Below are 15,029 nucleotides of genomic sequence, written 5' to 3' on the forward strand. Positions count from 1 at the left end.
GTTTAGGTCCCTGACAACACTAAACATGCATTATTCTGAATAAATAAAACAGGCCAACAAGGCTTTTGTCACGAAAATACAAATAAAAACACTTAAATTATTTTATAAACAATAAGAATAGGGTAAAACAATGTTTGTCTGCTGTAAACTAAAATATCATACCTCCGCACGAATGTTCTTTATTGATGCTATCCCGGTACTCTTCACCTAACGTACTCATGAGAAATCCTGAACGGAAGTTTTTTCTTTTAATATTTGGTAGCAATTAGCAGGGGGTGTCCTAGGGAGCACGTGACCATAACGTTACTTATAGATTTAACTTTGTGAAGCCATCTCTAAAAAATTGTTATGACCCCAAACAAAAATCCTAAATGGTAATTTGTAAGCAACTTTAGTTGATTTTTGATTGAAAAAAGATTGAAAAGTATGTTTACACTTTTCCTAATCAGATTTTTAAGTTTTACACAGTTTTACATATCAATTAAAACCCAATTAAATGTTGCTTGTTAAGCTGTACTATATGTACAATGGTTGTTGAACTTTTCTGCACTTCATATTTTGGACCAAAGTACGGCCGATTTGATCCGTTACCAAACGACGTCATTACTATTCGAAAACTATGTTGGTGCTAATATTTTTTTAAGCAAATTTGGTCAAGTTGTAATATTTGTTTTATTTTTTTTGCATTGCTTGCAATGGAATTGCTATAACTAAACCTGTTTTACACTTTAAAAGTAAGTAGTCATAGTATAAATGTTACATTTCAACAACATTGGTTAGGTTGTTTTATACGAAAAATGGATTTTTAGCATATTTTCGTGAACTTTAGATAAGTAATTGATATGATTGAATGAATACTAAATCCGCTAGTTTTGTTGACATTAATGTCATGTGTGCTGCATCTACATTATTCCAGAACTAATGGATTTTTATTACTCGATTTTCATTGGCAGAATTTATTGCCAATATACTCCTTCGCTATAATCTAGAAATCGTTGTTGGTTGAGGCTTGATAAAAGCAGCTGATGAACAATCTTGGTAAAAAGCCTGAACACCATGTCAAGGTGTTGCCCATAGTTCAGGTTTCCTTTTTTGATTTAGTAAGGTAAGAAAACCTTGATCTTATAGTAAAGAACTGAGTATTGATGTTGTGCCTATTACATCTGAACTGATAGATAACTTAAGACTGTTCATTTATTAAAACAGATAAAACATAAAATCATTTCTTCTTACAGAAATATATATATATTTAAGAAATGATTTTATGTTTTGTCTGAACCCGGAGCAACGAAATGTAATTCTCCAGTGTGTAGAAACCGCAAATCTAGTTCTCTATCAATTCAGATGTAATAAGCACAACATCAATACTCAGTTATTTACTATAAGATCAGGGTTTTCTTATATAAGTAAAACTAAAAAGGAAACCTGAACTATGGGCAACACCTTTATATGGTGTTCAGGCTTTCTACCAAGATTGCCCTTCAGCTGCTTAATTAAGCCTGATGATCAACCAACAGTGATTTCTAAAGTATATTGGCAACAAATTCTGCGAAGTAATTAAAATATATTAGTTCTGGAATAATGTAGATGCAGCACAATCCACAAAAATAGTGGATTTAGTATTCATACAATTTTATCAATTACTTATCTATAGTTCAGGAAAATATGCTAAAAATCCATTTTTCGTATAAAACAACCTAACCAACGTTGTCAAAATGTGGCATTTATACTATGACTACTTACTTTTAAACTTTAAAACAGCTTTATTTATAGCAATTCTATTGTAAGAAATGCAAAAAAAGTAAAATAAAAATTGTTTCAGGGGGGGGGACAATTTTTTTTTTTTTAATCGAAATCTGAATTTTCAAATTGACGTAGCACGGTCAATACTAAACCAAACGCTCAGATTTGGTTTGTGGGGGTTTTAGACTAAACCTAACAATTCCAGGGGGTCCCCACAGAACTTCGAGAAAAAAGTTTTTTGAACAACCATATTATACAAGTTCGTATCGAAACGTCTTAATCACGATGATGTCGATCTGCACGACCTTTTCGGCTTTGAAATTTATTGTTACATTACAAGCTATATTACAGATCCGTGTATATTGTACCAAACTAATTTATTGTTAATACGGTAAAAAAATTATAAAAAAATTCCTTTTAAAATGGAAAACGGTGATTTAAAACACAAACCTTGGTTAAAATGTTCAACATAATTTGATATAGGATGAGCACCGATAGCACCCTAAACCTAGCATTGGACGAGTACCGATACTAACACTTAGATTCGGTATATTATTGAACAGTCACCCTTATTACATCTCACCTTATTACACGGAAAGACAATAGGTAAATAACATAATGTAACAAAATATGTTATTGCTTTCTCGCAAAGCGAAAAAAAGCTTCTACGTTGTTGTTAGTTTCCAAAACTTTTCATTTTCGATGGTGCGATGGGGGGCGCGATGCCTTTGAACTAAATCGATTTTATTAAAATAGGCAAGAGGCTAGGATATACTAGAAATACTACACAAATTGGCAAAATGTTTATGCAAAAAATACAGATTGGGTGAGGGTATTTCTCCCGACTCTTCTCAGTTAACAGACAGTGATGATTCATTTTTCGCATGTTTGCCTATACGTGCAAAACTAATGGTTTATTTTTCGTTTAAATACAACACACAATTTGAAAAACACTGCAATATAAAGTAACATTTATACACAAGTAGTTTACCTGTAAAGATTGCAGCGTTGCCACGAAGTGTCGGCCATTGGCTTTTAAAAAAAGAGATGCAACCCATTACATAGAAGTTGATCTTTTCTGGAAAACTTACAACCTATCAAATTTAAACTTGAAAAGCTTACATGAATAAATTAAGTACTTTAAAATGCCTATTAACTGGTCATACCCAAACATATCTAACTTATATGAATATATGTTATACATACCATAACTTTTGATAAATTTCTCATGAACTCTCCATAATGTAAGGTGGTTTCATCAACTAGGTGTTTCAGAAGGAAGTCCTTTAAGTCATCAGAGCCAACACGAGAAGCGATTTCTCGTAAAGTTTTCTTACAAGCCTGCAATAGGTGAACAATATATTTGTCAAATATTATAACCAAATATTTTTAGTTAATACCATAACCATAGAGTGATGCTTTTGATTTTTACCTCACTATGCTGAACAGCATATAGTCCCAAGCAACGGTGGTTGACCACAAGCTTCCTTAAAAAGACAAATCCTACTCGCGGATCAGTTTAAACAATTTATTTATCAGTTAAAATACTATATCGCCTTATAAACTTAACATAAAACATCCACTTATTCAACTGACGTTGTTCCGGCGCAGTTAAGGTATTGACATTCCAATATCTGCGATATTTTGCGAAGCCTATCCCAATTTTAATTATACAGTACCAAAGCATGCCTAAAGTAAAATTACGTATTTCCTGTTTTTGTTACATTTTTTAAGTCCAAAGGATACAAATACGAAGTAGCGATTTATTTTTACATCAGAAACAAAAATGTTACTACTAAAGGCAAAACCAAAGACAAAAATAATTGTTGGATTGTATTACACCTTATCTTGGGCCTAAACTTACATTAAGAGAATATATTGTATATGCTATGTTTTTTTGCATCAGTTAATACATTGTAAAACATCAAAGGTACTTAACACCAATAGACTGGTCGCCGCTGACATGGATCGACCTTTTACTTTCCCACATAACACTTGAACTTAATAAGGATTAACAGTATAAACGTTACATGAAAATGCCTGGCAAAAAAGTTTAACCCAATGTAAGAACCTCCCCTCACTGATGTGGAACCGGCGATTAATACATTATCCCATTGCCTAATCGTTCCGGGGTAGTTCAATGAAAACGCTGAGACAAAACAGCCTCTAAACGTAAATAAAACAGTTATCAGTTAAAAGCTAATTTTGTCGCCAACAAATCTATGTCACGTATATTATTTTTACAACTGACAAAACAGTGTTGTAACGACATAAGCGCTCTTTAGTACATCAACAAATAAAATTTTCTGTTTTGATAGATCAAAAATTGTTTCGTAAGATAAAAATTCGCTTCCTCTTTCTTGCATTTCTGGATACGCCCCTGTCAACATCATGTACTTAAACCGATAATAATAGGGCGTGTGTAAGTCGAATTAATTGTACTGTAAAAACAGTGAACTATAATCACTTAATATTCATTTACTATTCGTCGATCAACGTGCACGTATTTTAATGTTGATATAAAAGAGATCAAGCGTTATGTTTTCAGTTTAAAGTCTTTTTAATTTCTTGCTTTATTCGTCGATAAAAAACAAACGTGAATATCGTTGCTTGAGTTTCTTGCTTGGTATACAGCATTTTTGAAACGAAATACATACGTTGGCCATTTTCTAGTTGAACTGCAGGTCGCTAAATTCGTGGATGTCTTTGGTTGATGAGAAACCCAAAATAGGCTGAAAAGCTATTTTGCTGCTGATGTATTTCATATGTTTAAATTGAGTATCATCGCGATTGTTTGCGTTGCTTGAGCGATTTTTTTTTACAAAAGCATATATAACTATACCTTCGCCATCACCCTTACTGCACGGCAAAATAGTAGGTATATATAACAATTTCTGACATGTGTGGCTGCCTGCCTATTCGTAATACCAAAGTTTACAAAATTCAAAATGTGTAGCGCTAGCAATTTTTTTAATTGCTCACGGCCCCTTAAAGATATACACAAATAAACACAAAATAACACGTTGTTCTTATTGGTAATAATAGGCTTTTTGATACCGTATTTAGTATTGTAACGCTAACGAAATCACTTTATTTATGTAAGGCAACCAAGAAAGTTCTAAAACCATGACCGCCCACACTAGCAGCGCAGCAAGCTGTAGTTAAAAACCTAATTCTTATTAACACAACGTAAGACTATGACGTCACAATGCACAGTTCAACTCAAAGCATGCAATCACATAGTCATAAATAAACAACTTTTCGTAGCTTGTGATGACTAGCAAACACGTTGGAATTACGTTAACGTAGTAATGCCACTTTGCGCGTATAAGTCGTGTCTGAGTTTGGCTTTATTTCTTTTGTCCCACAATTAGGCCTATGTACGGCATTGTTATTAGTATTGTGTTTATTAAGCTTGGTTTGGAAAAGTAATTTTCCTGAAAATTTAATTGCCAAAAAAATTCGGGAAGCGTCGTGTTGATTTTTTGTGAGGTACTTCGCTGTCCCAGAAAATTGTCTCACGGACCCCAAAAGGACCGCGGACCCCAGTTTGAGAACCACTGATTTAGATCTTGATTCTACTATATTTTACTAACAAAACGCGAATCACCACAACCAAGCTCATCGATACTTGGAATTAACGAAATATATGTATCCCTACTTTACAGCATAGACACAATGATTTTACTTTAGTGCATATAACTTATTAAATCAGCAAATTTCTTACACTTTAGGTTATGCAACCAATATAACTTATTCTTATGATTGGTATGCTGCTATTCCTATACTTACCTTAATAACTTGCTGGTCATCATCATTTAGGTGAAGCAGAATAGACACAAGGTTACTATGAACTTGTTCCACATAAGAGGTTTCTGATGTTCCAGTGCCAAACTTGCTAAGAGCCCCAAACAAGCTAAATGCTGAGAAGCGGACGTCCGGGTTTTCCTGGTGATTTTAATTCAAACTAATTATAATATATGCATTGTGTTCGTGTTGTGACAGTTTACAAAAGGCCAATACGTTTGTTTTAAACAAATTCATGCTAAATGGAAAGATACACACAATTTATAAATCATCTAAAACACAGAATAAAAATACCTTACATTTTCAAAACAAGGGCGTACTCTAAGACAAATGTTAACGAATATGGAATGAATATTTGTTCTCTCCATTTTGTTAAGAAATCTAAAAAAACATGCAAAATATATACGGTAAGTGAAGGTGCAAAAGGTTAAACAAGTCGCCACTGTTATAGTAAATATTTGGATTCAATATCTGTGGTTAGCTTATCGCTAAATAATGGTATTTTTAAGAGTTACAAATCGAATCAAACAAACATACTTCTTAAGGCTGGACATTGCTTCAAGAGCGATAATGTTGTCAAGGTCATCCTTATCATCCATTCCTGACATCATTGCACTAAGAACGCTTGTGCTATATCTTTCAATCTAAAACCAAGACCTTATATTACAGATTCCGTACAGCATGTAACACTGCACTACTCAGTTACAACAACATTTTAGGCAAGTGGTTTCACCGTGTTTTATAATGGCATTTTTATTGCAACAATATATTGTTAACCTTGCTTTAGGAATGTCAGATATAAACAATGTTTAGGCCAGACCAATGCTCCGCAACCTTTTTTCACTTGCGGCACACCAACAGAGCTAAACATGTTCGGCGGCACACCTACGAAATATAGGAAGATCGACAATTGACAACATGAGCAATATTGCAGGCTACTCAGGGAAACAGGCGACCTTTGATTAAACGCGCCGTAGGCGCCGAAAATTTAACGTTCATACTCTTTCATCTTCTGTTTTTACGGTCTTCCTAAAATATCTTAAGACGGCCACAGGGACTTCAGCCATAACACCGAAATTAGAACAACATCAACGCCGGTATAAACATAGTTCGATATAAGACCAAAATAGGACTATACTACCTAATAGTTCTAATAACGTTTAAATCGGAATAAGCCCGAAACCCGTCCCCCTTAATTCATCACTAACTCTTCCAATAATTTAAACCCTAACTTAATTTCTAACCCCACCCATTAAACTGCCCAACACCAACCCCCCAAAAGGGGAAAACAACACAATGCTAAAACAGCGGCTCTCCAACAGCGCCCTAACCGCCGTTCCAACTAGAGCGCCCAAACGTCGACACCAAAAGAACCAGATTGATGACCCCCGATCATTTCATAGCCTCTCACAACATTTTTAGGAATTTTTGTCCATTAATAGGCTTTATTTCCATGAACTTATAGACTTATTCTGAGAGGTTTAGGTATTTTAAGGCGATTTTAGATCTTATCCTATTGTGGTAAGAAAACAATTGCTGCATATTTATACACGTGTTATTGAGTTAGTTAAACAAATGTTTTGAAATCCGACTTCCGGCGATTGACGTAACGTAGATTTTAGTTTTAAATATTACGGAAAATTTATAAGGTAGGCCTACGCCTTGATTATTGCATAAGGGTAAAATGCCTGCCTTGATATACCATTTTCATTGAATTCTACTGTAAAAAATATAATTGAATAAAGGAAAGTAAACACCTCCGGGAACGTCGCGGCACACCTAGCATGGTCTCGCGGCACACCGGTTGCGGAGCACTGGTCTAGACAGTGGACCTACACACCTGCTCATGAGAGGTATAAATGATATTGGCAAGTCCACGTATGCAGAGTCTTCTCACGATACCACTTGGATCAATCAACTTGCTGCGCAAACTGCTGATAATTATCTCCAGTAAAACGTCATCTATACCAACAGGCTCCTTTACAAGCTGGATAGGGAAATTTGAATAGACGAGTATATAAATAGGCTATCCATTACAGTAAGAAAGTTAACTGGTTTAAAATATTTTATTGCAATTTCTTATTAAAAACAATATTAAAAAAATCAAGATTTTTTTCTGGCAGGTCTACCAAATACACAGTACAAATGTGTTAGGAACAAACTGTTCATGTTTTTAACGTTTAACGTTTAGTTGCATTTAACCCTAAGTCCTCAACATCAGTAAAAAGGAAATAAGTTTTACGCAAACGGTTTGAACAAAGGTTCTAACCTGAACGAAAAATGCCACCACAGATACCCTCTTCATCTCATATATACTTGAAAGATAAGTGTTAAGGCTGCTTACAAGGCCTTTTATAATGGATGGTCTGTGTTTGCAGATGCACCTGGAAAATTGTCTAATCAATAAGTGGTATACATAATATGCGACTTAAATTTTTATGACTTTTTTTATGTAAGTCTGCAGCCATGTTTCCATGAGCAAAAAGTTTAACAGACATAAATCAGCATTTAAAGTCACTATTTTTAAGAATTACTGTTGAATAGAAAACACAATGCTTGATGAAGTATAGAGTGTTTTTTATCTTAGACTTTGTTAGACTTATAATCAAAATATATTTAAAACCTTGGCTAAAAATGCTTTCAGCAACATGAAATCAAAACTTGTAAACCTCCAGGTCTTTGTAGCTTAGTTTTGTTAGTTTAAATTTAAATTTAGACTAGTGTTTCTCTCCTTGCACAGTATGCATGAAAATATTTAAAACATATTCGGAAAGCCTTGGTTGCATCACAACCAAATATAAAAGTTAAATAAAAAAAAAGGCTTTTATTTTTTATATTATGTAACATTTCAATATGTTGGTATAGAAATCTATTGACAAGCTATAATATAATTTTCTGCTTTACCTTGCGATTATGCTGAGAGCATTTTGCAATGAATCCATATGTCGATGTTCTATCAAATTCCACACTTGTTCTCCTTCAAGATCATTCATCAATGACTCCGTAAAGTTACATTTCATAATAGTGTGAAACAAATCAACAGCTTGTCTGAAAAGTTTAACAGTAAAAAGTCTGTAAATGCCGAAAACGTTTTAAATCAATAGGCACGTTAAATCCAGTGTTATGGCACACTACTACAATTGCATCACTAAAACAAATTCACAGGGAATTAGATATAAATGCTCACAACCTCTGTTAGGTGTTGCCATACCATGAAAAAACTTATAAATACAATCAAAAATTCGCCAAACTCAGGAACCCCAAACTCTGCCGCTTCCCAAGCTACCGTTAAGTTGCAACCCAACAACTGCTTTAAGAACTGTCTTGTAAATAAAAAACAGAAATTCGTCACACTAACATAACCTTTACAATGTGAATTCAAAAATACAGCAAAATTTATAAACTTTGGAAGCATTTAGTTACTTTCGTCTTTTACAAAATTTTAGGAATTACACTGGTTGGGTGGTGCGTTTATTCATATTTTTTTACTATCAAGGAGGGAAAAAGATAGAGATAAAACCAAACTTTCTTTTCCAATTAGACTAATAAAATTACCTATAAGGGTCGACTGTCAGTTTTGCAGGAGATTTGACATCAATCATGGATCCCACTCGTACTATTGACATAGAGATGGTATGGTGAATTATTGCCTCATTACAAGTATCAACACTCAGATTACAAGCTTGCAAAATGTTATGAAGTGCACAGCAGATCTAAATCATGAAATTATTATTAGGTTAAACTGCTCGAGTGGAAACGATTTATAATATTTCATGCCAACAAAAATCTTATACCAGGAATTTTATAACATTAACTAGAATTAAAAAAAAATGATTTGTCACATAAGCATCAAAAGTGTTATGCCAACTGCAAATATTTGAATAAAAAAAACATTACAATATGGTAGCATAACATATATTTAAATCAAAGTTGAAATTTAAGTAATATACTGTAAACCAGGGGTGTCCAACATGAGGCATGCATGCCAAATATGGCATGCGACCTAATAAAAAAAGGCACGTAAGACCCCCAAAAATACAGCCAATTGTCAAAAAGTTAAATTTGTTATACAGCCAATTTGCATTGTTTATTCACAAACCAAAACAATCCCAGCAATTACGACAACAAATAATTACTTCTGATATTATAACACTGTACTGTTTTTATTTTTTCTATAAAAGCGCTTTTAATATTAGAAAAAAAATTGCTAAACTTTGGCACGGGAAGAAGTTATAAGATAAAAATTGGCACGTCGGCATGTTTGAGTTGGACACCCCTGCTGTAAACTGTACATATATAACCAGGCAGTAATTTTTTTAGGGACTGAACTAAAGATAACTTGAATCCTCTTGAGACCCTGTAACTAGTTAGGTACTTTGGTGGCATTATGACATTTAAATTTAATCAAACAAATTCCCCACTGTGAATAATGATTTGAATATAGGTGGCCTTGTTGTTAATATTGCTGTGTGACATTCAGTGTGGCAGAATACTGGTGACTTGGCGACTATGTCGGCCGAAAAAACAGCCAGAAAAAAATGTAATTATTTTTTGAAAATTTTTGGTTTAGCGTATCTATTTAGCTCATAGGCACTATGCATACTATGGTATATTATATTTCACTGTGTGACTCTATCCTCGGCAAACAAATACTTTTTTTCATGCTTTCTATTCTGATTTTGTGCTGCATGTTTGCACACAAGTTTGCCCCAAAACAGCTTATTATGTAATAGTGTTAGAATAAGAAAAGCAGACATGTGCCCCCCAGGCCCCAGGTTGTACTTGCCCCTTATGTATTTGTTTATGTCACAAAAAATGTTTCGCCTTTGCACATGTTTTGTTAACTGATTTACTTGTTATTAGCTTTGTTTATCACTAAACATGGCAATGTTAATACATTCCTTAGGCCTTAAACTGGGGTCCATAGACCCTTTAGGCAACCATGAACAATTTTTAAGGGGTCAATGAAGGCCCAATTTAAATATTAGTATATTTAAGAAGTAATCAATTTATTAAGAATTTAGAAAAAATAAAACGGTTGTGCACTGACAATATTTAGACTCCATTCCACATTCACATTTTTGGACCGAAAATAGCAGATTTATGAAGTGTATTTCTATTGTGCCATAAATTTATGACGTCATTTTTTTAATTTTGGGGTCCTCGGTAAAAAAAGTTTAAGAACCCCTGCCTTTGGCAAACACAGCATTTAAGTTTAGGGGCACATCCAAAAAAACGAAGAACTTTGGCCAAAAATGCTGACCAGCTAATTTTTATAATTAAACGAGAAACAAAACTCTTAATTTTAATTTAAATCAAAAATGCATAACGTGGTTTGTTTGATTTGTCTTTTAAACAAACGTACAGCCAAAGATGGGGTCATTGCAGTCTTTGTGGATCCTTCTTTGACTTTCCTTTTTTTTGTAAGTGCTTCTTGATAAGGAAGACTACAATCATATTTTTCCAGCAAATATTCAACTGCCTTCAAGCAAAGTTGAGGATCACCTCCAATTTGACGCCAGCAAGACATCACTGTACTGCAAATATGTTTTTAGTCATAGTTAAACAATATTCGATTTATTCTTACTAATATCCAAAACTTGCAATAAACAAGATGTTTACATAGTACGTATCATTACTGGAAAAAAACATTTCACTGATAGAGCAACTAAGCTAAAAATTCGTAAGCTTACTAGTTTTAGATTATCGAAATCAAAGATTAACAAGTCAAGATAAGGGAAGACAACATAAATACCACAAGGTAACCTTTTGCTGGCCGTCAACAAACATTTCTTTTTCCTTTTGTATCTCAATCATATTACCAAATAAATATTACACATCACGCTACATTAGTATACCTTTTTGTGGAGTAAGCGTTAGGATGAGTTTATTTGTTCATAGTTCACCTACATAAAATTTGTGATCCTTAAACGCCACAAGCATCCACAGTATACCTACATTTCGAACCTTTTTATGTAATATTGCTGTAAAAAAAATTAGTAAATACTATGCAAAAATAGATAAACAAAGTACTCAGTAAATGGTAATGGGTAAGTGAGAAGCGCATTGATGCAACTCTGTGCATGATTGAAAGTTAGACAAGAGAACAACTGCAGAACGCCATCTTTGACATAGTCAGCTTTTCCTTGAGGGAGTTGTGCAAAGATGGAAAGAAGCAGAGAGACAATATCATCGATCTAAACAACAATTATTATGCATGTTACATTTTTTTACATGATTTGTTTTCTACTTAGTCTTTAACTCAACTAAAACTATGACAGTTACTGCAGTTTGATTTATTATACCTCTTGGGCAAAAAGTACCCCTCGGGTTCTAAATATATGATGAATTGTAAGACAAGCGCCATAGGATGATGGGATGTGTGGCCAAACAAAACCATCCAAAAGCGACATAGTGAGGGATGTAGGTTTAAAAGTAAGCAGCTCGGAGGGTATCTTTTTGCAAATGACCTGTGGATTTAGAATTCAGATTAAATAAAACCCCAGGATGTCTAAAGTGGAATTAATATCAATGTCTTAATAAAACAAATTTGGAAAAAGACTAAAATTAAACTAAAAACTAATAGTTAGAATAACAGCCAAACAGCTAGAACAGGATTTGAGCCTTCTGACAGCCCAGCTCCAAATTCATTACCTGTTGTAGATATTGTGGCATATATTTAGTTTTATTATAATACTATGTTTGTAAACTGTAGAGGACTTGCACTATAGATATTGTTGCTTTATAGATCTTATTACGTGTTCCCCAAGAAAATCAGGACAGTTGAACTATTTAATATAAATACCTGTGCCAAATCAACTACAGCTTTATAAAGTTGAACATCATTTTGTTGAAACAGGATAGAAAAGTCATCAAATTCATTTCGTCCTTGATTACCTTCATCGTCAGCCTGTATGCCTTATATAAAATAAAAGTTCATGTTGTTGTTTTTTTGTGAGTAACCATATTACAAGTTGTAATTTAATCAACAGTATTTTTTCTGGAGTAATATGTACCATTGTATTTGTTGTGAATTTTTAAAAGTTGGTGGATGCAATTTAGAGCCAGTGTACGCAGTGCAGGTACTTCATCACAGCAACATGGAATCATCCTTGCCAACAATATACCAAGATGAGACAGTTCACTGTTGAGCTACATATTCATAACTTTTACCTTTAGTTTGGTAGTAAATAATGTAACGTGCTATAAAAGGTGTAATAATTTAGTCTTACATTTGATACTTTAAACAGGTTGTAGAACATAACAAAAAGTTCATTCACAGTTTTTAAAGCGTGTTCTCTTTCATGTGCCTTTGTCTTAACTAAATATGGTTCCAGTTGCTGTAAAATACATAATACAAGTAGAACTTAAGTTAAAGATAACATGTATTGAGTCAACATATTAAAAACACCTAAAAAACACTTACACGAAACACAGCATAGAGTCCGGCGGAATTGTTTTGTTTTTTAAGAATTTCTGACAACAAGGAATATAAGCTGTTGGTACATTTGTTGTTGAAACTCTGAAATTTTAATGAGTTTATTTTAGTTGAATAATGCTACATTACCCGACATTGACGCACAAGAAAAATTCTTCAAGCACTTAAAGTAAGACAAACTTTTATAAGATTAAAAACAGATTTTTTTAGCTATTTTGCTGGTCAAGGTAATTTACTGAATAATAGCCAATTTTATTAAGACTTATGGTTTTGCTTGAGGGCTGACTTACAGTTGCAACTATAGCAATCTTATATGTTAGTATAGATCAAAATAAAGGAAAACACAATTGCTTTACCACATGTTCAATGTGTTGCTTGTCTCCATTCAATTCTGTGGGCTTTCTGGTTTGCATTGGAATAATCACAGATAAACATTGTTTAATTAATATTGAAATATCTTCATCTGCCATTTGTGGATCAAGCTTTCTATTGATTACAAATTTGTTAAGGATAACCAACCCATTAGGAAGAGATATCTATTATTCTATTATTATCTGGGCAGGAATAATCAAGGATTTGTCTTATTACCTTATATTTTGAGTAAATTATGTGTGTAAGTTAAGTACAAATCAACATTGGTAAACAAAATAAAACATAGGGTAATTTACTTATTGCACCATTTATTTAAAAACTAATAGGATACACAAGTGAAGCACAAGCTGTTATGGCAGCTGCTTTCAACTCAGTAGCATTTTCATTGCCGTCCTCATTCAAATAGGCAAGCAATTTGCTGATTAAGTCATCCCTTGCGGCAAACACATAACGTGGTTTGTTTGACAAGCTTGTGAGGTGACTTGGATCAAGAGACTTTGCAATGAGATTAACAGCATTGCAGATATCCACTTTTATAGTTACATTCTATGCAAAAACAACAGGCATTTTATTTTTTTTATTTTAGCCAAAATTTTTATTATTTAACTTTTCATTCTACTTCTGGGTTTTCATATCACATTTATACAGACAAGAAGGCTCACTTAATCTATCTTACTTTGTTTTTGACTGGAAAGTTTTTTCACAACATTTTTTTATCCAAAAATAAAACATTTAGTTTATTTAATGTTTTACTATTAAATGAATAGATTTAGTTTCTTATGCATACTGTTTATTACATTGGTGTGCCCTGTACCGCAGGTTTCACACTCTTATACTAAATAAAATATATACAAATTAGTTAATAAAAGGTGCATACACACACATGTACAACAATTATGGTCTAGCCCAGTGGTTCTCAACCAGGGTGCAGCGGGACCCTGGTGTGTTGTTTAAAATGCTCAAGGGTGCCGATAGGTGTCTGATTTTTGGTAAGGTAAGCTTCTTGATAAAACTATTTGTTAACGATTAGAGACCATTATATCAAATGACATGTTCCTACATGTTTTAAGTTGATTGTGTTGTTCCGGTTCCATTTATAGTGACATGTCAGTAAAATAATCAATAAATACCAGTCGGGGTTCCGAAAATCTATTCATTATATTTGAGGAGTGCCGTAAGCCGAACGATTGAGAACCACTGATCTAGCCTATGATGTCAGTTTTTGATTAACGATAACAGCATACATATCATAGGGTTAACAGACAAATCGATCAATTAAGGATTTTTATGAAAGCCAGGATACAAAAAAATATACTGCGACGAGGTTCAAACTCAAAACAAGAATATAATTTAGTCCTGAAAATACCTTTAAACTAGGATGATTATTTTTTGACATAAATTGTAAAAAAAAATGTTTTGACAAAATCTTGACAGGTTAAGAAAACAATGTTTAAAGCAGTATTTTAATCTATTAAAATATTCAGCCTAGATTGAATGAAATAGAGAGCTAAAATAGACATATAGTTAGTACACAAAAATCATAAAACATGGTTATGAATAGTTGTAATACACAGTCAAATTTTTTTCATATGTAATTAATTGGAATGAATGTAACGCAGAATCATTGTGTGGTAGGGGTGAATGAAACTGAAAAAATAAATGAAGAACC

General features: G+C 33.2%; 1 protein-coding gene across 1 annotated transcript in view; it reads right to left on the bottom strand.

The window, feature by feature from the left end:
* The window catches only part of LOC146132969 (maestro heat-like repeat-containing protein family member 1), a 56,378-nt gene that overhangs the window by 3,702 nt on the left and 37,647 nt on the right, over positions 1-15,029 (bottom strand). The window contains exons 20-38 of the mRNA XM_083397409.1: positions 13,692-13,906; positions 13,345-13,474; positions 12,977-13,072; positions 12,783-12,890; positions 12,567-12,702; positions 12,356-12,468; positions 11,856-12,020; positions 11,584-11,747; positions 10,916-11,087; positions 9,106-9,263; positions 8,455-8,598; positions 7,820-7,946; positions 7,391-7,537; positions 6,088-6,194; positions 5,850-5,931; positions 5,536-5,691; positions 2,950-3,084; positions 2,735-2,837; positions 163-228 (exon numbers count right to left, since the gene is read on the bottom strand). Coding sequence (XP_083253535.1) covers positions 163-228; positions 2,735-2,837; positions 2,950-3,084; positions 5,536-5,691; positions 5,850-5,931; positions 6,088-6,194; positions 7,391-7,537; positions 7,820-7,946; positions 8,455-8,598; positions 9,106-9,263; positions 10,916-11,087; positions 11,584-11,747; positions 11,856-12,020; positions 12,356-12,468; positions 12,567-12,702; positions 12,783-12,890; positions 12,977-13,072; positions 13,345-13,474; positions 13,692-13,906 — 2,524 coding nt within the window. The remainder of the gene's footprint in view (positions 1-162; positions 229-2,734; positions 2,838-2,949; positions 3,085-5,535; positions 5,692-5,849; positions 5,932-6,087; positions 6,195-7,390; positions 7,538-7,819; positions 7,947-8,454; positions 8,599-9,105; positions 9,264-10,915; positions 11,088-11,583; positions 11,748-11,855; positions 12,021-12,355; positions 12,469-12,566; positions 12,703-12,782; positions 12,891-12,976; positions 13,073-13,344; positions 13,475-13,691; positions 13,907-15,029) is intronic.

Source organism: Ascidiella aspersa, chromosome 9 (genome assembly GCF_963924565.1).
Source record: "Ascidiella aspersa chromosome 9, kaAscAspe10.2, whole genome shotgun sequence".
Lineage (NCBI taxonomy): Eukaryota > Metazoa > Chordata > Ascidiacea > Phlebobranchia > Ascidiidae > Ascidiella > Ascidiella aspersa.